The following is a 25,699-nucleotide window of genomic DNA, read 5'->3' as shown; positions in this document are numbered from 1 at the left end:
CTTGAATCCACTTCCTCTCATTTCAAAAATAATTATTCTCTGAACGAGGGAGTAGAAAGGAGAGAGAAATACAAATAAAAATGGGAGAATGAAGACAATATACAAGATATAATATGTATATAACCTCGTCGTAATGTAAAAGCTTTGAGTAGTAAATTGAAAAGGGAACTGAATGTTATTATTTGTGGAGCTCATAAAGACTGACCAGTCCCAACAATAACATTTTCAAGTACCCAATAGTGGGACCAAACTCAACAGAGTTTTCAGCGATAATATTTGAACCCATTCAGTGATGTGGTAAAAACATTTATTGTTATCGCGGTATTATACATCATTTATGTATAGTTTTAATTCATTAAATTTTGTTATTCATTTGAAATGAAATATGTTCATTTATTCCATTTATTAGTTTTCAAACTATTGAAAAGAATGAAACGGCATTGAAAGCTAAATTACATAGAAATATTTCAATAGTTTGGAGGAGATGTTTTTTTGAAAGAAAATACTTTCTAGACATCAATTAATTTTTTGTGAAGTGTAATACTGTATTCCCTTCCTTGGCACATCTTATATTTGATTAACCAAATATATAATTATATATCAGAGTCTAAGACGTATGATTTATTTAACGAGACAAAAATGTATTTTTTGATTTCACATAGAGAATGTAACATACTGAATTGGTAACAAAATGAAATTTATATGAGTAAACTATTATGAAACTCTAATCGAGTTGCATATTGATTTTAATTACAAAGTATCACAAACACTTTCAGTTTCATGTTTGAAAACGATAGAAAAGTTTCAATTTGATAACCACTCAATTTGCACACAAGTTATGGTATATATTCAACAGAATATGCGAGGTTTATAGACCGTAAACGGGACATTGCCTAGGATATTTTCTAGGCAAAGTTGCTTTCAAAATACTCAGCGATTACTGCCACGTGTTGCTGCTGCTGGGAATTTTGACCTGAGAACCTACATGTTAATATCAACTGAGTAAGAAAACTTGTGATGCACTGTTTGGAACCTTTGGGGTAGTAATGAATATTACTGGAGTTTTTCGTAACACCAAACCGTTATTTTAAAACTCCAGTAATATTCATAGAGTAAGAAAAAAACTGATACATCTTCATGGAAAGACTTCCTGTCATTTTCCTATCTCAACAATTTTAATTCTCTAAGATTTCTACTAATTTATTAACAGTGATTATTTTTGCGAAAAAATGACTAATTTTATTTTCTATAATTTTCTAATATTTCATACTACTGATTTTGAATAGTCACACTTAGATAGAATTCACCTTCTGATTTATAGTACTGAGTTATCACCATATAAGTCATAAAAGAGATTGACATTGTAAGTTGGGGTGTTTATAATAATTTTTTCATCTGTGGTTGCACATGTGGTTGTATTAATCATTAAATAATCAACTTATTCCCGGATAATGCAAGTATACGGTATATGATTTTGTCTTAACAATTTGGTTTAACATTTACCGAACCGAATATTCGGCGGCTGAATTTTTCGGTTGAATATTGATTTGAGGTTTAAAAATGAACATTGATATCAGTTGTAAAAAAAATGTAGATTTGATTGAGGTTTTAAAAAATGTTGATTTCAAGTTTAAAAATAAACGTTGATTTAGTCAAAAGTTTAAAAATAAGTATCGTTTTGATTTGAGGTTTAAAAATAAATGTTGATTCGAAGTTCAATTGCTTTATTTTATCAGCTTTATTCAACGCATTCGTCATAGAATTTCTTTGACTTTAATATAACATGAATCTTACATTAAGAAGTTTTGTCTTTTAGTTCTATACCGTGTCGTGTATCCAGGAAAATAGAAATACTCGAACCGAATATATTCGGCGCAAAATCAAACAATTCAGCCAAATACAAATAATGAAAAAGATGCCGAATACCGAATATTCGGCGCATCAGCCGTCTTAACGATGCATCGAAAATTTCAAAATCACTGATTTATTTTTAATTATTACCAATTACCAACCTATTTTCTTGAACCATGATCAGAAAAAAGTATAGATCATCCACAGATGGGTATGAATATGAAGGAAGGGTCTACCCAAATACTTCAATACAAATATATTACATTGAATCGATTTTTACACTAAGATATCAAAATTGTTTTGCCTGACAAAACTAGTTTTGAAGAAAGCGGTAAACTACTAGTACACACTGATACGTTACTAAGTGAAATTCAAAATATTATTTTCGAATTAAAAAATATCATATCTTCTGATCAAAGCCGGTATGCCAATTCATAGTATGAATCCATTCTATAGTTTATGAGCTCCCATGTTATTGTCATCCGAATCTTCAACATACTGATTCTCAAAGAAACAATTCTCAATAAGTTCATTAAATTTTTTTCAAATCCAGGATTGCTCTTGAATGGGGCAATGACAATTTTTATTCATAAACCAGGACACTTGAGACCACTGACGATGTCTGCCGCAGATGCAGGCGAAACGTTTCAAGATCCATTCAACTACGGCTCATCAGCCCAAATATTGTTCTTTTTGAAAGAAGATAGATGGATTCTTCCCTTTCTTGATATTAATATTGTTGCAGTGGTTGAAAGAAGTTTGACAATCGGAATTGTACTTTGAGAAGTTATCGATAGGAAACGGACATTTAACCCATTCTAAAGGATAACATGGAAAAATATACCTGTGTCAGTGTTATGTAACACCTATCTGTTAGAGGTGTTATGACGAGCCTGGGGGTGTTACCAAGATACTCGTAGCTGTAGCTGAACTGGGCATCACAAATATTGGCGAAGCATTGCCTCTCGTTTTCTCCCCACCTGTGTCTCAGCTGTGAAACCCATTGGAAAGCCAAGGCACTCTCGACTTTCATCTGAATAAGTTTGCTGACCACATCCCTCGAGTGCACATCAATGGTACAAATGGTCATGATTTTCTGTCTATCTTGTTTGGTCAAGTCACCCAGTAACAGAGAAATCAGCGTGCTCAGCTGAGACACTTGTTTCTTGTAGTAATCTCTAATAGCGTTATCGTATCCTTCTTCGAGTCTGGAGAAGGCGATGTTAACCTCGGTTGTCCACCAGATTTGGGTGCCGCACAACGAAACTTGGGCTGGAAAGTCAAAAAGCCACTGATCTCGAGGCTTCTCTTCATAGGAAAGAACTCCATCGCCGATTAACGTTCTTATCGTAACACGCATGCTGTCCTGGACGCAATTTAGCCAAACTTCGACCTGAAATAAATCGTTTTAGGTTTCATATGTTATCTGTTTATAACATAGTGAAAAGGTATGAAAAATGTTTGTGATCTTCGAAAAAAAATGGACACATTTACATGCTTTGCAGTCAAGTACCACTTTTGTTTTTCATTCAATTCCTATTTCAAACTATGAAGTTCCAAGTATTTTAATTTGCTTGTACCGAAAATGTTATCAATTTTCTCAAATAAATATTATAAATTATTGGTATCTTATTGCAAGTAGAGTATAACAATTTTTTTATTTTGGCAACGGTTATCTATTTTTTAGCCTATTAAAAATAACTTCACCAGAGCAAAAAATTCCAGGGTTTTAGTTTAATAATTATAGGGGTTTTCATATTAACTTTCAATTCAAAAAAAGTTATTAATTAACAAATGCATAATTAATGTTAAAATTGAGATAAAAATTTTTCGACTGCGGATTATTGTTTATTGATGTATCCCAATATTATGTGAATTTTTTCATTCCTTAATATTCGCATTTAATATGTTCAAATCATTTTTTTTGTTTTTATGTCAGAGTGACGGAATGCGCACGGAAGCCAGACTAACCGTTTCTGGCTCTATTTTCAGGGCTCTGTAAAAATTATAAATATCTGAGATACAGTTTCGAGAGTAGGTACTTTTTCAACGCATATTTATTGATCTTTTCAGATCTTTTTAAAGTTTACAAAATTTTGAAAATTTTTCGAGATATTGAAAAAACTAAAGCCCCAATTTTTTTCACTTAATTGTTTATAACTTTTGTAATTTTTTTCAGCGTCTTTTCGGACCTTTCCTTAAACTCTCTAGGTAAAAATACGAATCCAATGATACCTTGGTCGTAATTTTTGGACCCGTCTGTAAAATTTCACAAAAAAAAGTACTTGTGAACCAGACTATAATTTTGTATCATAACTCCATCATATATTATTTTGTGTAAAGCTTCTATGAAACTAGTTGTTTCCGGAAGGGTTTTTCTTCCCGTTTTATATCTGGAAATAATTTCTATATGGAATGTTTGTTTTGAATATATTTACGTTCTTCGTTCCTTTGGAAGTTTCCCAAGTTTTTTATATGAAGATGAGGAAGTAAAAAGCCAAAACCTTTCCCAAAAACTAATTTCTTTTTGAAATATATCTATTTTAATTTGTTATTTGGCTCAAGATATTTCCTCAGTAGCCGGACAAGTTAGCTCTAGATATACAAATAAAACCAAGCGATTCCTAGTGAGATAGTGATGTCACGAAACAAAACAGAAATGCTTAGAATACCATTTCACTATATTCATTTGTTAGGAGGAACACGTCCTTTACAGAAGTAAAATGCGTAATTTTTATGCAAAGAATAATAGGCCTAATCAAAGGTATTCGAGATATGGATTACATAACAAACGGCTGGCCATATTCATGCCATAGTGGACCTTCATAAAATTATATAATAAAAATAATAAACTTGTATTGCTATTTCCCAAAAATTCGAGAATAAGGGTGTAGAAGAGAAGCATCATTCCACGAAGGACTCCAATAATCACCAAAACAATCTTAACAGAGTGGTAATACTGGTAGCGTATCAATATCATAACATTGCCGTAGATGATGATGATGAATCACTTTAAGAGCCGAGTTATGTCGATGGATTTAGGCTGAAACCGCATATGCTGAAGTGCTTTAGAGTCTCAGGCATCTTGCGGCATGCCTTGCACCTGGTGTTAGGAGCCTCTATACCCATCACACAACTACGGTAATCTAAGGTGTTGAAGACAACATTTTGGCAGACCATCAAGAACCCTTCAGTTTTCAACTTCTACCCACTCGACCTGAGGAAAGGAAATTTGTTAAAGAAGGCGTGAAGTGATCACTGCTGCTGTGTGAATAGTCGATTCTGAAATATCATAGTTGAAGGATGGTTTATCAAAATTTTAACTTACATGATTATGTTAAGTGTGAATACAAATTTTTGAATATCATAATGAATAATGTGAATGCTCTTAAGAAAATAACTCACTGGTCCATCACACGTGGTAGGTTTATTGAAGTGCACGTATTCTCCATCTTTTGCGTGCATCCCGTGAATTACGTTATCCAAGGTGCTATCTTCCTTTCTTCCAAAGTTTAATTTGGCGATGGAATCGAAAAGCTTCGTCAAATGTTTAGCGACGAGCTCAGGTTGGTTTCCGTTTGACAAAATATCGAGCAGGTCGGCAGAAGAAATGAAATAAAATCGGGGAAAAGCTAATCTTTTAGTTTCTAAATATACCGCAAGAGCTTTTTCGCATAAGGTTAAGTTCTTCTGGTGTTCTTCGAGAACTTCATAGAGACCAGGTTTGTTTGTTGAGTCTGTGAAAGAAGCGACATTGAAAAATCATAGTTGTGGGATATACTTTTTGATATGTAAGCATATGTTTATATATATATATATATATATATATATATATATATATATATATATATACATATGTATGTATGTAGTAATGCTTACTTACTCATTTCTACTCAAATAAATGTAAACATATTTCAAAAACATAAAACATCTATCAGTTGAAAAATATCAATACTGTTGAAATATAGTTACCTATAACATTTGGAACCTTCGCCATCTCTATCATCAGCTTCTTGAAATCAGTATCGATATTATCGAATCTTTCCGAATCTTCCGGTAACTGTTTCCGAATATCTTCAGAGCTCATGAAAATGGATTCCAAATGCATCCAAGTCCTCTGTACTTCGAACCAAACCGTTATCACTTGATCCGCCAATCCCAGTTTGTACTGCCAAGAGGAAACTTCCTCCAAAAAATGGGCAATGAACTTAGAAGTTATCAAATTCTGCAACTGCACCTGATTCTCCTCTAGGGTTTCTATTAGCTCTTCGCTGGCTCTCAGTAGCTTACAGCCAGTTCGAAGGTGGGTTTCTTGTTCGAATTCCATCGCAGACCAGGTCGTGTTCAATTCTCTAAGGATTTTTTCCATGGACATTTCCTTGACTGCCTTATCAACGATGTTTTTAACTTCCTCCTCACATTCGTGCAAATTTAGTGCTAAGAGATCTGCTAGAGTTGTATTATGATCCATAACTATTCGGGTCTAAAAATACAATAACAAAAATAATAGTAGAAATCAACAATATCAATGAAACATGATGGGGATGGTTGAAATGTTGAAATCTACTCATTTTTCATAACAATGTAGATTGAATAATGTGCGCCATGCTGAAGTGCAGATATCGTATCGATCAACTAGAGTGATGACAATTAGATTGATACTGAGCGTTCTACTCCGTATCTGTCTGTATTGGAAACTCAACAGTGAAATAAAATGTGAATAGCAACTCTATCCTTGTGAAATTTTTCAGTTTGTTTTGCTTAATAATATTTCAATACCTACTTACTGTGAATTCCTGGGGCAAGGCAGCCAAATTCTGTAACAGATTATTATAACAGAATGTGATATATACAGATGATGTGCCTACACCTCTGAACAATAACTGATGAATTTATGATTTAAATGTATTTCAAAGATTGTCGTGATAAATTTACTTGTTGAATTGAAAGATGCGTTATTTTAAATTTTGAACTGCTAACACAATCGGTTCGAGATCTTATATTTAGTGAAATAGTTGACCATGACAATCCATTTCACATAAAAAAATTGATGAAAGCTATTTACATATATACAGCAATAAAAGACAACACGATCTACCTTAGTACTCTTCATCAGTTGTTCCCAATGTCTTTCCCTTATGGCCGAATTTTGAAGTTCACCCACAGCTTTCAAAGATGTTAGAGTATTTTTCACGGTTGCTTCTAGACCGATGTAAGTATCCCAGGTACGCATTTCTTTATCCAACATCTTAACCTCTTTAGCGAATTTTTTGCATTCAATATCCATGTTCTCCACGTCTATCTTACGCCAAGGCGTTGTTTTCCAGTCATCCACACAAGTGTGGACTATTTGAACGTAGTCCCATAGTTGCTAGAAAAAGGGAAATTTAGACTATCTCAGTTTTGGATCGAACTCTTATATGCATTCTCAATTATTAAGTGGAAATATTTTTCTAACATACTTTAATCCCTTACTGACCCCACTTTTGAATCAACAAATTTTGAGTGAAAGTACAAAATAAAGAATCCAAAATATCACAGAAAATCTGACTTAGTTATTGAATTTTTCCCACCTTCAGCAACCTCAAATCCCTCCTACACTGCTTCAATATTTTGAAATCTGGCACACTAACTTCAAACAAAGAACCAGACTCTTGTATATCCCTCATTTTACTTTCCAGTGACTTCATATCCTTATCGACCTTATCAATACTCTCATAAGGGTTGGGACAACTGTACTGAAAGAATGAGTACTTTTTGAAGACCTCTCTGTAGTAGGTCACCCTGTTATCGAAGTCAACTATACGCTTTCTGATAAAAGTCACCTCCGCGGCTTGAAGTGGCGCTACCTGCTGTTTCACAGTAATAGCAATTTTCTTTGTGTTACTCCACTGTTCAGGCAATTCTTGTAAATAGACATTGACCTCTTCTGGAATGTCCTGATCATAAAACTTGAGAAGCTCAATGGTCTCTCTGAGAGGGCCGAACATATCATCGGTAGTAGCTTGACGTTCCTTAACGTGGAGAAGGTATCCCATGACGTTTACCAGAGCTTGATAGTCGCCTTCTAGGACGGTTTGCTGGAGACCTTCGTCGGCGGAACGAATGAACTGACTCAAGTCGCAGAGCTTGTTAGTTACGTTGTTCACCAGGTGCTGTTTGAACATGTTCCCTTGAAGCAATTGAACAGTTATTGGTACATATTCTCGTAAATAAGTTCTAACGTCAAAGATACTTAGAAAGGTGAAGAAGAAACGTTTGAAAAACAAAATGTTTTGGTACAAAATCTATTCAAATAATTGTTTATACTGAAACAAAATCATGAAGTACGTTGAAAAAGAATTAGTAAGTTACCCCATTTTCTGATGATATTCATCAAAGCCTGCTTGAAAGGCCTAATATCCACTTTGAACCAATTGTCAAACATTTCTGCTTCTCTAATTTTCTCCACTTCGACCGAAAGATTCTCAAAGTTGTCTATTTGTTCCCTGAATTGCTCCATCTTGGGTGGAGACAGTTTTGGAGACATGGGATCCTGAAGCCCCACGTATTCCATCTCCTCATTGCTCAATTGTCGCCCGTAGGTTAAAAATTGATCCAGATATTGCTCCCGATCGTCCAACCACAGATACGAGTACGACTGAAAATGATCACAAAATTCGTAAGTTTCTTCTATAACTTTATCGATACTGGCCAGAATATCTTCTCTTATTTCTATAATATCACGATTTGTCTCTATTTCTTCTTTGTAAGTTACTGACTTAGTTTTCGAGAATCTGTTCACTACTGACGAAGTATCTATTATTTCGTTCGTGAGATCAATGATCAAACTTTTGAGGCCATCAGGATCATTGGGGTCCAACGAAGGAATGAAAACGATGTTGGGTTCTAACAGTTGCAACTGGGATTCAAAAAGGGGCGCCAAATTGTTTGATGGGTCCATGTGCTCGTTGATGTATCCTAAACTAGAAAATTGAAACATCCATATTACAAAATAATTGACTAAACAAAACGTTAATCAGTAACAATAAATATTGGAAAAAAAATTTGGGTAGATTTAACGAGAAGTAGCGGGTAAGGATAGAATATTTATATTTAGAGATGACTAGAAGACTAGAACTTAACTATTTCATGTGAATATTTTAATTGTGGAAATATTTTAAGCTTCTTTAATTAATAATCAGAATCACGACATGTCAAGATTTTATGTTTGTTAGTGAGAAGTTGCAAAGTTCTCAGTTTCTCAACTTTCAACCATCCTGATTCTTGCATCGCTGAAGATATATAGACGTATTTTCATTTACCAAATGAGGAGCGTAGACAGCTGTTCTACGCTGAAAGGGAAAAGGGTCCGATTGTATTGAGACATGTCCATAAATGCTGTTATAGTAATAAATTTTTGACATTATCACTAAATCACATAATCGTAGATTCAACTTTGTGTTCAGGAAATTTCGATTAAAGAATAGCTGCCTGAAAAAGCTATAAGAAATTTGATTCAGTAACTGTCGAAATGTCGAAGATGGTTTAAAGATCATAATATATAACTGATCCGAATCTCCAGAAGGGAATGGAAAATATAACAGAGTGTCATCTACATAATAATGAACAATTGCATTTTCTATCAAACAGATGAAAATCACATATATACAAGCTGAAAAGCATGAGCCCAAGGATAGATCTATGTGGCACTCGCTTTGATACCGGCAAGGAAAGCGGTACAACTCTATTCACAGTAACTCTTTGATTTCAAATGGACAGCTAGTTTCCTAAATGTGAAACCGCTTCTCCAGAGAAACCAAAGTGGATGAGTTTGTCACATAAAATTCCGTGATAATTCAAAAGTATCGAACATGTTACGATATCATCATCTGCACAATCTACAGCTTCAAAATAATCGGTATTTGCTGAGGTTTGAGTCCAGATTGTACTGATGTAACAATATGATTTTCATTGAAAAACCTATCAATTGAACTTCAAGAAAGACAGAAAGACACGGGAGGATTGTGATTGGTCTCTGATCAGAAAAGTCTGTATATGAGTTACACTTAGCCAGAGGGATTACCGTTTCATTTCTCAAAACACCTGGCAACTGATAATCGTACCGTTGCCGTTGATAAGAAAGATTAAGTAATTTATCAAAAAAGAGTGAATGAGATTTATTATTTTGGGGAATATTTCATCTGATCTGATTCTTTGCTTTTGATACATCCTAGAAAACTTTCCACTTTCTCCCATGATGATGGTGAAGTGAAATGAATTTTCGGATTATTTCGAATGAACATAACACAGAACACTTTTGACTAGCGAATTTAATAGGTTGATATACTGGTTTAATATATTGAAATTTCTCAATTAAATCAAGAATACCCATATTTAATTTTTTTCTTAAATTATCGAGCAATCTGTAGAAATTCCAAGTTGATTTGGAGTTTTTATTTTGTACGACAAACTGATCAAACTTTCTCCAATTGAGAAGGGTTTGAAAAGATTGTGGTTGTTATCCAAAAAGAGACCATGCAGTCTACGTATTCGATTTCATATATAAGATCTAAGTGAATATCTAAAACGTCTAAGTAATCAAAGTTACGATAATCATGGAAATATATCATTTCAACTCTTTTAGGTGCAGCAAAAATATCAATTTGACACAGCAATGTAAGATAGTCTTAAATTTCTTGAATATCTGTCACATCAACATATGGTACCGTGCTTTATCAGAAACGAAGGTAATATCAATAACGAATTTGGAAAATATATGTTTAGAGTTTTATAAATATTATTCCTCAAGGAATTTCTTTGTAATACTAATTGATTGAGAAAATTGACCAGGTTCACAGGAGCACCTAACAATCACTCTCTGGGAAGTATTTACACGAATCAAGCGTAACTATATATCTACCTCTTCAAAACCGTCTCTGTCCACCATCGTAGCCAAAGTTAAATAACTGTTCGTGAATTTGGTATGTAAGATGTCAAGAAGGTTACATTTTTTTTACTGTAAAAGGGAAAACTTTGAAAAAAATGAATTTTATGATGGCAGGTACACTTTCTTTCTAGGACCATATCATTTAGAAATTTGAATTAGTGAGGCAACATATTCAGAGATGAAGATAACTGAAAATGTAGTTGCTCCAATAATTCTTATTTAACAGATTCTTGAATGATAATAAAAGTTATTTTATCAAATATAAACTTACATCCTAATGGGAGTTTTCAAGTAGCCATTACTTGCATAGCTTCCACTGAATCGGAGAATTTTATATCTTCTAATATATAAAAATGAATTATTTGTAGAAGTCCAGGAAAGGTTTAAAAGGTGAGTAAATATGGAAAAAAAGAAAAAAAATAATAATAATATAGAACTCAAGAACGGCTGGACTAATTTTTATGATTTTTGTGTTTTTGAATTCTTCATCGGGAATAGGATAATAAGTATTGAAATATAATAATTTATCAATAAAAATAATATAATAAAAAAAAAAGAAATCAAGAATGGGTTGACCAATTTTTGATTTTTGTCTTTTTGGATTTGTTTTCGTCAGGAATAAAATAATAAGTATTGAAAAATGATGCACATCTTCACCGGTAGCAGGAGGTTGCATATCTTAACAAGGATCTAGAAGTGATTTCGAAGTAGCGTGAAAGTAACCAGGTTCAATTCAATGCCACAAACACCCAGGCGTCGGTTTTCTCCAAAAAGATAAATGTCTCAGAACCGGATATAATAATGTCAGGACAGACAATTCCACTTTCTACTTCGATAAGTTTGTTGGGGGTTGAAATGAACACCAATATATCTTGGCACAATCATGTCGCTGGAATTGCAAAGGTTGCTTCTCAAAAGCTTGGAACTCTGTTCCGAACCAGAAAACTGTACATACATCAGCAAATTCTGATGCTTCATAAAGCTCAGATCAGACCTTCTTAAGAGTATTGTTCTCTTGTATGTAGCTCCGCCCCTAAGCATATCCTGAAGCTGCTGGATTCCATCCAGAAAAGAGCCATTCGCCTGATTGGAGACGCGAACATCAATTGCAGCCTTGATAATCTGGAACATCAAATAAAGGTTGGAGATGTGTCTCTCTTCTATAGATACTTTCACGGGAGGTGTTCATGTGACTTGGCACATTTGATTCCACCAAGAGCGGCACATATCAGAAATACGCGGCGACGGACTGTTGCTGCTCATCGTTTTGAGGTTCAACTCAGTATACCGCGAACTTCACTGTTTAAGAACATTTTCATTTGGAGAACTGCATTCAAGTGGAATAATAAACTTCCTGAGTACGTTTCTTCAAATAGATTTAATCTCCAGCGATTCAAATCCAATGTGAATCACTACTTTCGCACAGGCACCACTCTTAGAGCTCTTTGAGAATTTTTCTGTAGTTCTTGTGTTTTTTACAGTTGTATAACACTAATCCTCTTTACACAAGGTTCAGTGTTACTAAACCGATTTGATAAAGTTTGATGAAAATGGTATTTACTCAAAGATTATTATTGATTTCAGTAACATGGGTTGTTGTAATTTCTCCTGCAGAATACCATGAAAACGTGGTCGCTATCACAGTAGCAACAGCCAAAGGGATTTTTTTTCACTCTAACCACTTACCTGCATCCTACAGACTGATACAAATAACTTGTGACCACACCATCAACATAATCGATATACTTAATCCATTTTATATTGTCAGGCGTATCGTTCATTTGGAAAATGTTCATGTTCTCTTCCAATAATTCCGATATTCTGGCTGCTGCGGAATTGATACCTGCATATCTTTTTTCGAGTCTCTCCCCCTTTTCTTCGATGCACAAAACCGTGTCTTTTCTCCCGTCTTTTCTTTCGAATAGGGGTTGACGAGCAAACGGTATCAATATTTGTTTGATTTCATTCAGATTATCTTGACACTTCTGGAGATGCTGCTGCAGCCTGCCAACCGAGTTGTGCAACTCTGTCATGTAGTTCCACAAATCTAAAATACAAATGATGTTGTGTTGTTGTCAGTTGTTGTTAACTTTCCACACAAAATATATTTTCCATTATTTAAAAAATAAATAAATTGCAAAAAGTTTGATAGTGATGGTGAAGTGAGCCCTTCACAGAGATCAATTTTATAATGCATTCTCATCTAGTAAAATTCAAATAGTTGAAAAGATTTGGATTGTGCTGGAAAGATAACGACTTTCTATGAAAAAAGTGTATCTCGCCGTTCAGTCCACAACTGATAACAACAAATTCATTTATTTCAAACAGAAAAACATTTTTATTGAAACTATCAAAAACGCAAATGAAACAATTTTTCATGCCCCCTCACTTTTAATTTGAAATAAAACTTCATCTTGGCAATAGATAATGATTTATCACTCCAGTAGAATTGCTTTTATGCAAACATAATATTCTTTTCATTGATAATTTTGGAACGCCAACATCTGAAGTATACAATACTGAATGGACTCATGATATTTTTCAATGTTCTGTATCTGTAGAGTAGGGAGGGTGAGTGTAAGCCCACGCACTTAGGCCACATGTGACCCATTGTACATCCTCCCAAGGAGTTGTCCTCCTAGGTCGTCGTCCATCCTGTCCTTTCCAGGAAGGTGGACAGGTCGCTGGGAGACATCTCCTTTATATCGGCAGGTGTAGGCCAAGACTCGCCGAACACACACTCTCTTATTGACGATAACTCCGGGCACTCGCACAGGACATGCCTGACAGTCTCATCTTCCTGTTCACACATCCTGCATAGAGGTGTGTCCACTAGCCCCATATTATGTAGGTGTTTCCTTAGCTGACAGTGGCCAGTCAGAAATCCTACTGTAAGGCGTAAATTTTTCCTGGTCATCACCAGATATTTCTTCGGCGCCAGCTTCCCAGGGTCGCCCAAGGTGATCCTGGCAAGATTACATCCTTTGATTTCATCCCATCTCTTTAAAGATTGAGCATGGGTGTAACATTTGACTAGTTCCGCAATTGTCGAAGTCATCAGGCCGTGGGTGCCACTTGGTCCTAAAATTCTTAGTCCAGCCGCTTCCTTGGCTAAAGAATCGGCAATGCGATTACCTTTACTCCTTTCGTGCCCTTTAATCCACCTCAGGATAATGTTATTTTTCAATATTATGAATCATATTGATCAAATAATGGCGCACTATATGTGTGTTTTCTTTCATTACTAGAATAAGAAAGTTTCCTCAAAAACACGGTCCTCTTCACCGATACGTCTAAGAATGGCAATTCATTGTGGACTTCCTTCTCCATTGTGAAGGTGATGGAAGGTCTTACGCTGTTGATGTGCTTCAGAAAGGTGTCTAGTTCTGTATTTACATAAAGGTGTCTTCGCACCGTAACCCAACCTGACTCGGGGCTTCTTGTGGGTTTGTTCAATGGCGAAAGTGGCGATCCCATTGGCAGTCCCTCATCTTGCGTGAAAAATTTGTCCTTCAGTTGGAAATAGCAGTTTCGTACACAGCATCCAAGTGATTCCATGATTACTTCTATAGGTAATTTCGTTCTATCTTTCAGATATTCCAGATTTTAGTTTATTATAATTTCATTTCAGGGTTTTTTGCTTAATATAATCGTTATTTTCAGCTATTCATTTTAATTCTCAATTTTATTTGTTCTTTCAGGGATTTCAAATCATAGTATATCATATTAGACAATGGAAGTCCGAAATAATGTAATTCATCGTGAAACGTTGTCAACCATCTTCAAACAAATGCTGCGTCAGCCTATCATCATTAGTGAAACCTATGACAGGTCAAACCAGAGCTTTCTGTTGTTGGATCGTGCTTTGTTTTTCATCTCTGATTTCAATTAATGTATGTATTATCTAATTCTTAAAAATCTTTGTCATGCAATAATGTGTTTTCGTTTACAAGAATTTGCAACTTTCAAGATCGATGATATTACTACAGTAAAAATCAACCATCAAGTCCACTCCCACTACTTTCATTCATAAATTCACAATGTTCTCGGTGACCTCGAAACGAAGTGCGGAGTCAATTTCGTTCTTTTACCATAGGCGTGCCCTCATATAACATCAATAACCAACAATAAAAACTAAAACAATAATAACAACAACGAATAAACTAAACACAATATCAATTTCCGACCGTTTATTATAACTAATCCGATGCTTGTAGTACCGTATAATCCTTCGATACTACAGTACTGAACGTGTTGGATGAGAATCTCATTCTAAGAAAGGTTGAAGGTGCCCGGCAACTCAGGCGGATCACGTGGTAAGATAGCCTACTGCTTATATTATTCAACTGAGATATTACCTTGTGATTCCCAAATCAGATTTTCTTCTCCGATCTTTACCATCTTGTCTATTTCAGCTACCTTGATCTCAATCAAATCGAACTCAACATCTTTGGAAGTTTTCTTAATTTTATTATACCAAGTGATCGAAGAGTTCAAGCTCGAGAGGTATTGTTGAAATACTTCGTTTCTGTCCGCTAAGTTCAATACTATCTTAGGGATATTCAACTCTCTAGTTAGTTTTAGGTAATGCACCTCCCTCAGAATTGCAGTTAACTTTAAAAAAATAAGACAACAGTTTCAATTATTTCTTTGGGATGAACTCACCTCAGGACTGAAATTCAGAAGTAGTTCTTTATTTTTTTTATTCCGCTTCAACAGGCTTTTTTTCAAATTATTTTCTATCTGAGAAGGGACGGACTCCGCCCATTCGTTGAATATTCTCGAATTGAACTCGTTGATCATATCTATGAAAGATTCCGCCCTAGAGATCAAATCGCAAGATCTGGCGCTTTGTACGATCCTGAAATGAAAATTAGTGAAAAAGTATCCGATGAAAAATAATTTGTCTGTAGAAGCATAATTTACCTGAAGCTACTAGGTACGCGATCACTCATACAGGGTGGTATTTAAATATTCTTTAAAAAAAGTAAAATGTCTTCTAACCTTTACTCTAGTAAAAAATTTCGAGTGAACGTAAGTCTATTTTTGAGGATTAAAATTTTTGCGTAAACGATTTGTAGCAAAAGTGTCAAATATTTCTTCCCGTCCAGAAGTAATGATAAAAATGCTCTACAGAAATATTCAGTTAATCTTCAAAATCTGATGTCCACTCTTTTATGAACTAATCTTAGGTTATAATAAATTTTTGCACCATACCTCTCATTTGCTAAACACGAATATCTTGGTCTGAAATTTGCGACTCCTTACAGAAAATCGACTTCGGGAACTACCAGAAATCGCTAAGGCTCAAATCTGGACTATATGGTGAGTGGAATACAGCTTCGACGTACGAATTTTGACAAATCATCCACCTAGGCTACGCATTATCATGATTCAGTTGTTAATGTTCATGTGCGACCAGTTTTTTACCGCAACAACGTAATCATTTTTTTTTCATTTATTCAGCTCCAACCACAGAGGGTTATTAGCTGAATGTCATTTACAAGTATGTATCATTATTACAATGTTATAATGTCATTTGGATTTTGTTTAATACATTTATGTCACTGAGGAAATTTAATAGTTGTTTATGGTCCGATTTATCAAAATTGATTTTATAATAATCAACCGCTAGAAACTCTCTGGCCTTAAGGAATAGTACGTTGGTTATAATAATAGAGAAAGATTTTCCCCATAGTGCAACATACTGGACATAATAGGCAAATAACTGGAAGGCTGACTGAACGGTATGAAATCATCCTTTACAACTGGGACACGAATTTTATCACTTTTTGAGTAACCTTCATATCACGAATAAATTCAGGAACAAACTAGCTTTGACTTGAGCTCGGCTCGGCTAGACTTCAAAAACTTGGGCCCGGCTAGAAGCTCGGGTCGACTTCTGAATCCCCGGCTCGATTCCGAGCCGAGCTTCGAGACAAATCGAGCCGATCTGAGCTTTTATTCATTTCTATTCATTCTTTTTTATGCTGAAAAAATACTAGAAAGCTGGGTTTTTCAAATCCTACTTTCATTCGATATTCTCAACGTTAAAAGCATGAACTTGATACTGATCTTCTTTGTTAGATACAAAACGAGACTTCTCTTGGGGGTGTAGTTTCGGAGATTTTTGGGGGTTTTCGAAATTTCATATCAAAGAGGAGAAGAAGTGGGCTACACCTTCTTGTGGTGGGCTACTCCTGCCATTTCCAATATCAGAAACACGAAAGTCGGTATAAAATGTATACCGATATAATTTATACCGTCAGATATGGGAATATTTTGGAAAATAAATTATAATTTTAGATTGGATATAGGATAAAGAAAATACCTTTTGCCTGATTTCTGTTACGACCGGATTCGGTTTGTTAGATCAATCTCAGTTTTTTTTTGGTACCTTGGGAGCTGTCTAACTTGTCCATTTAGTCCAAGTCTCCAGAAAACACTGCAGCCGTTTGGGCTTTTTGCGTTTATTCTCACATCTTCTCATGACACCCAATATTATCAGTCTCGTTCCCTGTACTAGTTTGTACAGGTTCCGTGTTGGATGTTCGTCATATTCTTCTGGACGTAATTTCGTACGTCCATAGATTGCCTGCCTCCTGTGATTCAGTACCTCAAATTCAGTGCCTCCCTTCGTTGCATAATCTGCAGCTGAGGTCTCCGTTGTACAGCTCCATTTTATTCAGGTGTCCTCTAAGCGGACAATGACCGGTTAGTAACCCTGTTATTATTCTGGGCCGATTCCTACTGTATTGAAGTAGTTCTTCGGTTATTTTCTCGGACGGTTCCCTAATGAAGGTTCTACTGTGTTTGTTGCCAGGTACTTTTGTCCAGTACTCTGTGTGCTTCTTATTGGTCCATGTTCTAATATGGTTTCATACCAATGATTTTTGTACCCCCAGAGCTGGTTCAGGACCAATATATGAAGTTGATGATCCGCGTCTAGCGCATTCATCAGCTTCATCATTACCTGTGATTCCTGAATGCCCTGGCACCCAGTACAAAGTTAATTTGTTTCTGTTTGAGAGTTCATTCAGTTCTTCATGGCATTCCCAGACCAGTTTTGATGTCACCTTCGGGTTTGTCAGAGCCCCTAGTGTGCTCTTGCTGTCTGTTACAATATTGATCCGCTCATTTTTTGAGGTCTCAATTTAATAAGCCTTGCACACTGCAAGATAGCATAGGTACACTTCCGCCTGAAAGACAGATGTGTATATACAGCGGATAGCTGTAGTTTAAATTTATATCCGCCCGGTATATTCCAGCTCCCGTTCCATGTTTGGTCTTCGATCCATCTGTATACCGTGTTTTTTCCAAACATGTTTTCGGGATGACTAATGGTCTTCCACACTTCACGGCTTATGATTTTGGTATTGAAGTTTGTGTTGAAGGTGTACTTCGGTGTCATGTGGTCTGTGCACATATTCAATATGTGCTCCTCCACTTGTTCCGAAATTTCTGTTCGGTCCGATCTTTTGTAGTTCGGTGAGTTTTATAGTCTGAATTGGCTCATCCTGGCCTCCCCCGGTATCACAAAGTGTAAAGGAGGTAGATTCAGGAGTATCTCCAATGCAGCTGTTGAGGTAGTTCTCATTGCTCAGTTCTCAGTTACTTGAGAATGGTCTAAAAACCGAAATCGATCGTAATAAATAAACTTTCTTTATCCTATATTCAATATTAATTTCTACAAAATAAATAGATCATCAATCGAATAAAATAATTTTAGATACTGTTTTGACCATCCTGTATATTATTTTTCTTCAGGAGATGGACAACCACTTCACAACTTTTGGTATCTATCGATTTCGAGCCGAGACTCGAGCCGAGCTTCGAGTCAAGCCGAGCCGAGCTTCGAGCCGAGCCGAGCTTTGAGTCGAGCCGAGCTTCGAGTCGAGTCGAGCTTCGAGCCGAACCGAGCTTCGAACTGGGCCGAACTTCAGCTCGGGGTCGAATACATCCCTACTTAAGAATAGAAACGAATGGTTTCTGTTAGATTTTTCAAAATATTCGAAAAAATTGAAAATTTTAGAAACACGGTGAAGAGGTATAAAATTTGAGAACGGAATATTTTTTTCCTTGGGACTTTATTGGAAATGTCGAAAAGTAACCCAATATTTTGAACTCATATTTATTAATTTTTTGAACAAAAACTAACTGCGAAGTCGAATTTCAATTAGATCTATCGACAAAAATATTTTAGTGGTGATGAAATCACAAAATTCGATCATTTTTGTTATTTATTATGTCAACACGGCGAAAAATCACGAAAGAATACATATAAATAAGTTTTTACCGACTTTTGATAATTTTGGAACATTATGCACAGTGGTATGTTGAAAACGCGAACAGATTCACTGTTGAGAGAAATAATATGCCAAGAGAAACGTACATTAACAGTACTCATGAGGATGCCAATCATGCATGTTGGTGTAACAATTACTCTGATATAATATGTCAAACATCCTAAAAAAGATAATATTTACTTACGGGTGCTGTAACGATTTGAAGTTTGTTAAGGGGCCTGTAAGCCTGGAGCATAAATTACGCGTCCATCGCAATGTCCCTGCCACTGGAGGCATATATTTGTCCAACATGAACTGTCCAGTTTTTTCCTTATGATGCATTTGTTCTTCAAAAATTGCCTTGAAATAAAATAATAAAAAAATTATTCAATATTTCAAAAATTGTACCTGTTTCTATTTACCACTGACCTACCTCAGTCATTTTGATCTCAATCTCTAACATATCTAAAATCTTCTCGTACTTATTGGTGAATTCATCCTTTATTAGTGGTCTGTCTAGCACAGATCCGGAAATACTAATGAGCTACATCGGAAGACATCCATTAACATATTTAAATCAAATAGGAAAATTCTTACTTTGAATATACTGTCCAAGTTAGAACAGTCTTCGAATGCCTGACACAAAATAGCTGCTAGTTTCATGTCCATCTCCACTATCTTCTGTTTGAAATTTTCAAAATCTGACACAAATGAAGGATCATCTGGATCAAGCACATCATAGGACTTTCCAGAAAAGAGTGCAAAGCATTGCTGGAATTCATGAAAAACACCAGTTACGCGAGAACTCAGAGTTCTCCCTTTTATACCTCCGATTTCAACTTTTTCGAGCTTGTTAAATTCTAGCACGGTATTGAAAAACCAACGTATCGTTTTAAGTCTTTCCACAAACGCATCGAATCTCTGAAAAACCATATTGGAATGGAAATTCCAGGGTTCTGGCTCGGCGTCCTTGCGAAATCTGTGTAAATTTTGTTTGTACATTTTGAAAACGAAAGAAAACTGATTGAGTGCTTGTAAACAGTGATTCACTCTCAGCATCGCCTCATCTATGTCACTGTGGAATAATGTAGTTGGGTCTAGAAATTTTTTAGCCTGAAATAGATAAGTTTTTAAATATTTTCACATAAAAATACAGACTTTCATTTCAAAACTAGCCACTCTCAATGTTTGACTCACGATTAGTTTACCACCAGTTGTGATATTACGAATAATAATAATTATGTTATACATTCCAAAACTGACAATTGTGCATAAGAATTGTAGGGTAACTTCATAGGACAGGTACGTACAAGTCTATCAATAAGACTTGATACCAAATTGAAAATACGAACAATTAATATACTCTGAGTTTATTTGAAAGCGAGTATTCGCTACAATGGTTGGACCGTAGGTATGATGAGTGGGAAAAGTCAAAATTTTGGGGTGGAACGATTTTGGCGAGGAAAATTAATCAATCAGGAAAGTAGCTGGGGAAGTCAAGGCGGTACAGAATTAAGAGTGGCAGGAAAAGCCAAGCATCTGACTGGGCCTGCACCTTTCATGAATTATAAATGAGCATTTATAAAAACCCACTACTTGTATAGAAAATGCATTAGCGAGGTTTTATAACATACGGCTAGATGACCCAGACCGTATACTTTCAAGAAAAATATTGCAATTTCACAATGATAAAAATGTTTCCCTTGTCATTTTAATAGGCATTACAAGAAGGCATTATAAAGAATAATAAGAATAAATTTTGCCAAATATTTACTAGCACTCAGGGTAGGAAAGATTGAAATTTTCACAATTTTATAATTATACAGAGTCATCCCCAAAGTATGCACCATATGGAAAACTTATTTGTTGAGGGTTTTTCAACAAAATGTTATTCTTGATAAAAGTTTGTACATCCCTTACAACTGAACATGCACCAACAAAATACAGTAAAACACACGTAATATACGAGGAGCCTTCAAATATTTGATTTTGAGACAAGAGTAAAGTAATCTTATTTTGAAAAATTTTGTCAAATGTTATCTAGGAAAGTTGTTCAGCATTGAAAAATACATCTAGATTTGAAGTCACGGCCATCCAAGCGGAGTTTTATTTTTTACACATTTTTTTTCAAATGGGGACTACGAAAAAAAATTGCTAAAACGATAAATAGACAGCATCCTGTATACGATGGTTCATCTTGAAAGCCTGTAATATTACGAATTACACAACTATGGTGTCAACCACGGTCAATTTTTTTGAAGAGTGAAATAATTTTTAAAGTTTTTGGTGCAAAGTTATTTTTATTTTTTGTTAACACCTAAAATTACTCAAAGTGCTACTGAATTGTAACAAGAACTTAATATTCAATAATATCAAATCACAAAACATCAAAATAAAATAGGTATTTCGAAACAAACTCGTTGATTTTCTGGAGATTTTCTTGTCCAAAATAATTCTTCAAAATAATCTCCAGAAAATCACTGAGTTTGTTCCAAAATACCTATTTTATTTTTATGTTTTGTGATTTGATATTATTGAATATTAAGTTTTTGTTACAATACTGTATAATTTTAGGTGATTTTCGGTGTTAATAAAAAATAAAAATAACTTTGCACCAAAAACTGAAAATTATTTTACTCTTCAAAAAAATTGACCGTGGTTAACACTATAGTTGTGTTATTCGTAATATTGCAGGCTTTTAAAATGAACCTTCGTATACAGGACGCTGTCCATTTATCGTTTTCGTAAAAAATTTTTTTCGTAGTCCATATTTTAAAAAAAATAGTAAAAAAATAAAACTTCACTTAGATGGTCATGACTTGACTAGAAGAACACCTTTTCTAAATAACATTTCCCGAGGTTTTTCAAAGTAAGAATACTTTACACCTGTCACAAAATCAAATATTTGAAGGCTCCTTGTATATTACGTGTGATTTACTGTATTTTGTTGGTGCATGTACAGTTTTAGGGGATGCACAAACTTTTATCAAGAATAACTTTTTGTCGAAAAACCCTTAATAAATAAGTTTCCCATATGGTGCATACTTTGGGGATAACACTGTATGAGCCTGCGGCTGTCGACCTTTTCAATCTGTCTGGACAATTTTATTATGCTATTGAAGTGACGGCCAAACTGCAGGCCCACAAGCCGTGGAATTTCCAACCTTAGTTCCATTAAAAGGTTTTGAAATGAAATCTCAATTCCAAATTATTTCTAGCGACGCAACACGTGATATATTTCTATTATTATTCTATTTATAAATCTTGTTTAGGCCGAAGAAGGATCTAAGTCAACCATATAAAGAATAATTATTCTTTCTAGAAAAAGCCAGAAAAAATTTGCTCAGTATATTATAGTCAATGTTCATGTCAACATCAACATCGATTTTCTTAAAAAGAAAATTGAAACTATTTTTATCATAGTACAATAGGTGAAAAAAAATCATCAATCCTGTTTTTTAGAAATTGTCATAATCTCCAAAAAGCATATTTCCTGTCATAGAACATTTGCTTTCCTCGGCTTCATCGGTTTAAATAATATGAAGTTTTTGAATGACCTAATTTTATAACGGACTTCCATTGTCTAATATGATATAAATTGATTATAAATCCCTGAAAGAATCTGTAAAAAATTAAAAATAGCAGAGCATTAAGAATAGCACAGCATGTTTGGACTCATTAACATAACATCAAGTTGGCTCAAGCTGAAATCATCGACAGGAAGGAAAACAGGTTTAGGAGAAAATTCAAAGAAGCCGCATATATGTTGTCCAAAAACGCATTTAGCCAAGCTAGCGTAGAGATACGCAACATATGGAAACTTTTAATCAAGCGGAATATGAGCAACTCCCTCCAAACGGTCAGCTCCCGCTAAAACCGATGAAGAGGAGAGAGAGGGAAGAGGGGATAGGTGAAAGCACTCGAATGACCTATAAATACTCAGATCCCGAAGGAATAAGTCCAGTCACCAGTCGAAAGGTTAAGGGATCCAGGCTCCAACCAGTTTAAACCAAGATGAATGTTGGAATAAGTCCACTTATCACCCGAAGACGATTCTGGATACCATCAATCAAAACGTCGTGAAGTAACTTCACGACGACATTATCTTTTAATTTTTAATTTTCATTTCTTGTTAATAATTTTTTAATTTTCATCTCGTGTTGATAGTTCAACTTTTTGATTTTTTGGTTGTTGCTTGTATTTTATTTCATTGTAGTTTCAGTTTTTTTTTGCTTAATATAATTGTTTTTTCAGCTAATCTTTCTAATTTTTTACAGGTTCTTTCAGGCATTTCAAATCAATTTATATCATATTAGACAATAGAAGTCCAAACTGATGAAATGTACCACGAAACATTGTCAACCACTTTCAAACTAATTTTATAACATCTTGAATTTCCTGAATATTGAAGTTTACAATTGAATTCTAATTATTATTGGAACTGTAAGCTAATATCACATCACTTTTGAATTTTAAATCTATGAATTAATTTTGAATTCCAATTTGAAAAGTTTTTGTTCGAATTTCTGAAACCTCATCTCTTACCTCTTGTATCAACAGATTGCAGATCTGTTTCAACAGAATTATAAGTTTGACTTGATCGTACGATTTGCAGTTCACCCATATCAAACAGATGACATGCATCGTGGGAGCCAAAAGTGGAATGCATTCGCTGAAATCGGTCTCTTCCAAGGCTTGAATGTGCTTCTTCAGTGGGGACAAATACAAATTGACGTCTTTAGCTTCGGATAGGGCCACCACAGTGCTTTTAAAAAGATTTTTGAAGCAACTGTAGTACGCGCTATTTGTTTTCTCTAAAACGACAGCCATACTCTTCACTTTAGGTTCCTTCAGTTGCTCATAGATGTACTGGAGGTTTTTCAGCCGCTGGCTCCAGAACTGTAACTCTAGAAGTTTCAAACATCAAATTTAATGACGATAATTTGTTAACCATTTATTTCAATGAAAACTTTTTCCCATAGTATGAAAGTGTATAGGAGTGTTATGATGAAGTACCTTTTTCATTTGTAATTACCCAACAGGATTTTTGAGTTTTACGAACCACAGTCCGAGAGAAGGTGATTCGTAAATAATATTTGTTCAGAATCACGTGTACTCAGTCGAAAGTCTCGTGTACGTTACCCAATACATATCTAGGATGATCGCAATGTTGCAATTTGGTTCGACTAACATTTATCATGCAAATGAATCACCTTCTTCAATTGTTTATCAAACAATATACCAGTTTTGAATGGAGTTAGTCAAGTCATTAAAAGTGACACTTGTCTATACGGTATTAATGAGACTAACCCTTTGGAGTAAAATGAATTCGGAAAAAATAAGAAATGATTGTGAGTTATCAAAAATTGAAAGTAGATGTCTAAACTCTCGTTATCCAACAAACAAAGCAACCCAAACAACGGTAGATGCTTGATCAAAGCATGATCACCACGCACATTTGCCTAAACAAGCCTCCTTACAATGGCCAATCAGATTCAACTGCAATCGGCTGGCGAAATTCATCGTTACAGTATCTTAGTAGTCAGTTATGTTTAAACACCTGTGGTATGTACATATTACGTTATTTTAGAAATTAAAATTTTTGAAATCTCAAGTGCTGATACGGCTTAAGAAACTACTAATTTGTGCCCCTACACTCCACCTAAAAAAACTGCACCTTAATATTAATGACAAAAATGTAACTATGAACATTTACATAAATCAAACTGAAGCAAATCCTTCATTGTCCGTTGGTGGAATCGTGAGAAAAGTAGAAAACATTGCTGGAATGTCTCCTTCAAGTTTTATGAGAATATAAACAAAAGCATTCTTTTTTGGCTCCAAAACCACATCACTCACGAGAGAAAATTATTGATAAAGTAGACGATTATGATTAACACGATATTAGAAGGAAAATACATCTTTTTTTTTTCGAAACGAAATGTCAACAATAGATTCAGTTCTAAAAGTTGTAAACGACGATCCTGATCTACCAAGAGGTCGACATTCCACAAATTATTGAAAAAAATTAATTTTAAATTTGAAAAGAGAGGAGAGCCTACAGAAGAGAAAATAGAAAAGTCTATTACCTGGATGAAACGTGTGTAAATGCAGATCACACTTTGGGTTGATGAATCAATAACTTCTTTGAGACAAGCCTTTTTAGGTGGCCTCTCAACTGATTTGAAGAACTTACCTGAAGGGTTCTTTCACATTATTATACTCTCAAGAAAGCGTGTATGTTTGTGAACAAGGTAACTTGTTATTTTTATGTGATGTTATTCGTATGAAAAGAAACGTTTTTCCTGTTTCAACTCAAACAAAATAAATCACTTTCCGGAAAAAAAAAAAAACTTGATAGTATGTAACATAGGAAGCGAAATCAGCTTTGTCCCCGACGCCTTATGGGCCTTCGATTCGAAGAAAACGGGCGACCATCATGAGGAAATGGATGGCATATCTTTTGAGAATTGGTTCAGGAACATAGTTCCGAAACTAGAAGAGAAGTGTGTAATTGTTTCAGACAACGCTCCATACCACTTCGTAAAAGCTGAAAAAATCCTTACAGCAGCCACAAAAAAGCTGTAATTCAAGACTGGATGCATTTGAAAAGTAAACCATTTGAGAATAACAT

At 34.9% G+C, this 25,699-nt stretch overlaps 2 protein-coding genes across 4 annotated transcripts in view; one reads left to right on the top strand and one right to left on the bottom strand.

The window, feature by feature from the left end:
- LOC111506437 (uncharacterized) overlaps positions 1-25,699 on the top strand; it is an 84,430-nt gene that overhangs the window by 8,485 nt on the left and 50,246 nt on the right. Inside the window, exons 1-2 of one of the 3 annotated variants that reach the window (XM_074173745.1) lie at positions 14,482-14,673; positions 16,051-16,105. The exons of 1 other annotated variant lie outside the window; for it this stretch is intronic. In XM_074173745.1, the coding sequence (XP_074029846.1) occupies positions 14,605-14,673; positions 16,051-16,105 (124 nt within the window). In that variant the 5' untranslated portion in view covers positions 14,482-14,604. Of the gene's footprint in view, positions 1-14,481; positions 14,674-16,050; positions 16,106-25,699 lie in introns of those variants that run through there. One more of the 3 variants, XM_074173748.1, reaches the window with a different exon arrangement.
- The window catches only part of LOC111506640 (Dynein heavy chain at 93AB), a 79,996-nt gene that overhangs the window by 48,705 nt on the left and 5,592 nt on the right, over positions 1-25,699 (bottom strand). The window contains 14 exon segments of the mRNA XM_074173750.1: positions 2,696-3,244; positions 5,257-5,588; positions 5,824-6,334; positions 6,639-6,668; positions 6,950-7,222; positions 7,425-8,023; positions 8,206-8,816; positions 12,467-12,827; positions 15,139-15,394; positions 15,446-15,641; positions 19,271-19,425; positions 19,499-19,609; positions 19,663-20,178; positions 23,611-23,972. Coding sequence (XP_074029851.1) covers positions 2,696-3,244; positions 5,257-5,588; positions 5,824-6,334; positions 6,639-6,668; positions 6,950-7,222; positions 7,425-8,023; positions 8,206-8,816; positions 12,467-12,827; positions 15,139-15,394; positions 15,446-15,641; positions 19,271-19,425; positions 19,499-19,609; positions 19,663-20,178; positions 23,611-23,972 — 4,862 coding nt within the window.

Source organism: Leptinotarsa decemlineata, unplaced genomic scaffold (genome assembly GCF_025532065.1).
Source record: "Leptinotarsa decemlineata unplaced genomic scaffold, Ldec_3_MD MMD2_tig00000505_RagTag_RagTag, whole genome shotgun sequence".
NCBI lineage: Eukaryota > Metazoa > Arthropoda > Insecta > Coleoptera > Chrysomelidae > Leptinotarsa > Leptinotarsa decemlineata.
This window is presented reverse-complemented; position numbering and strand designations above follow the sequence as displayed.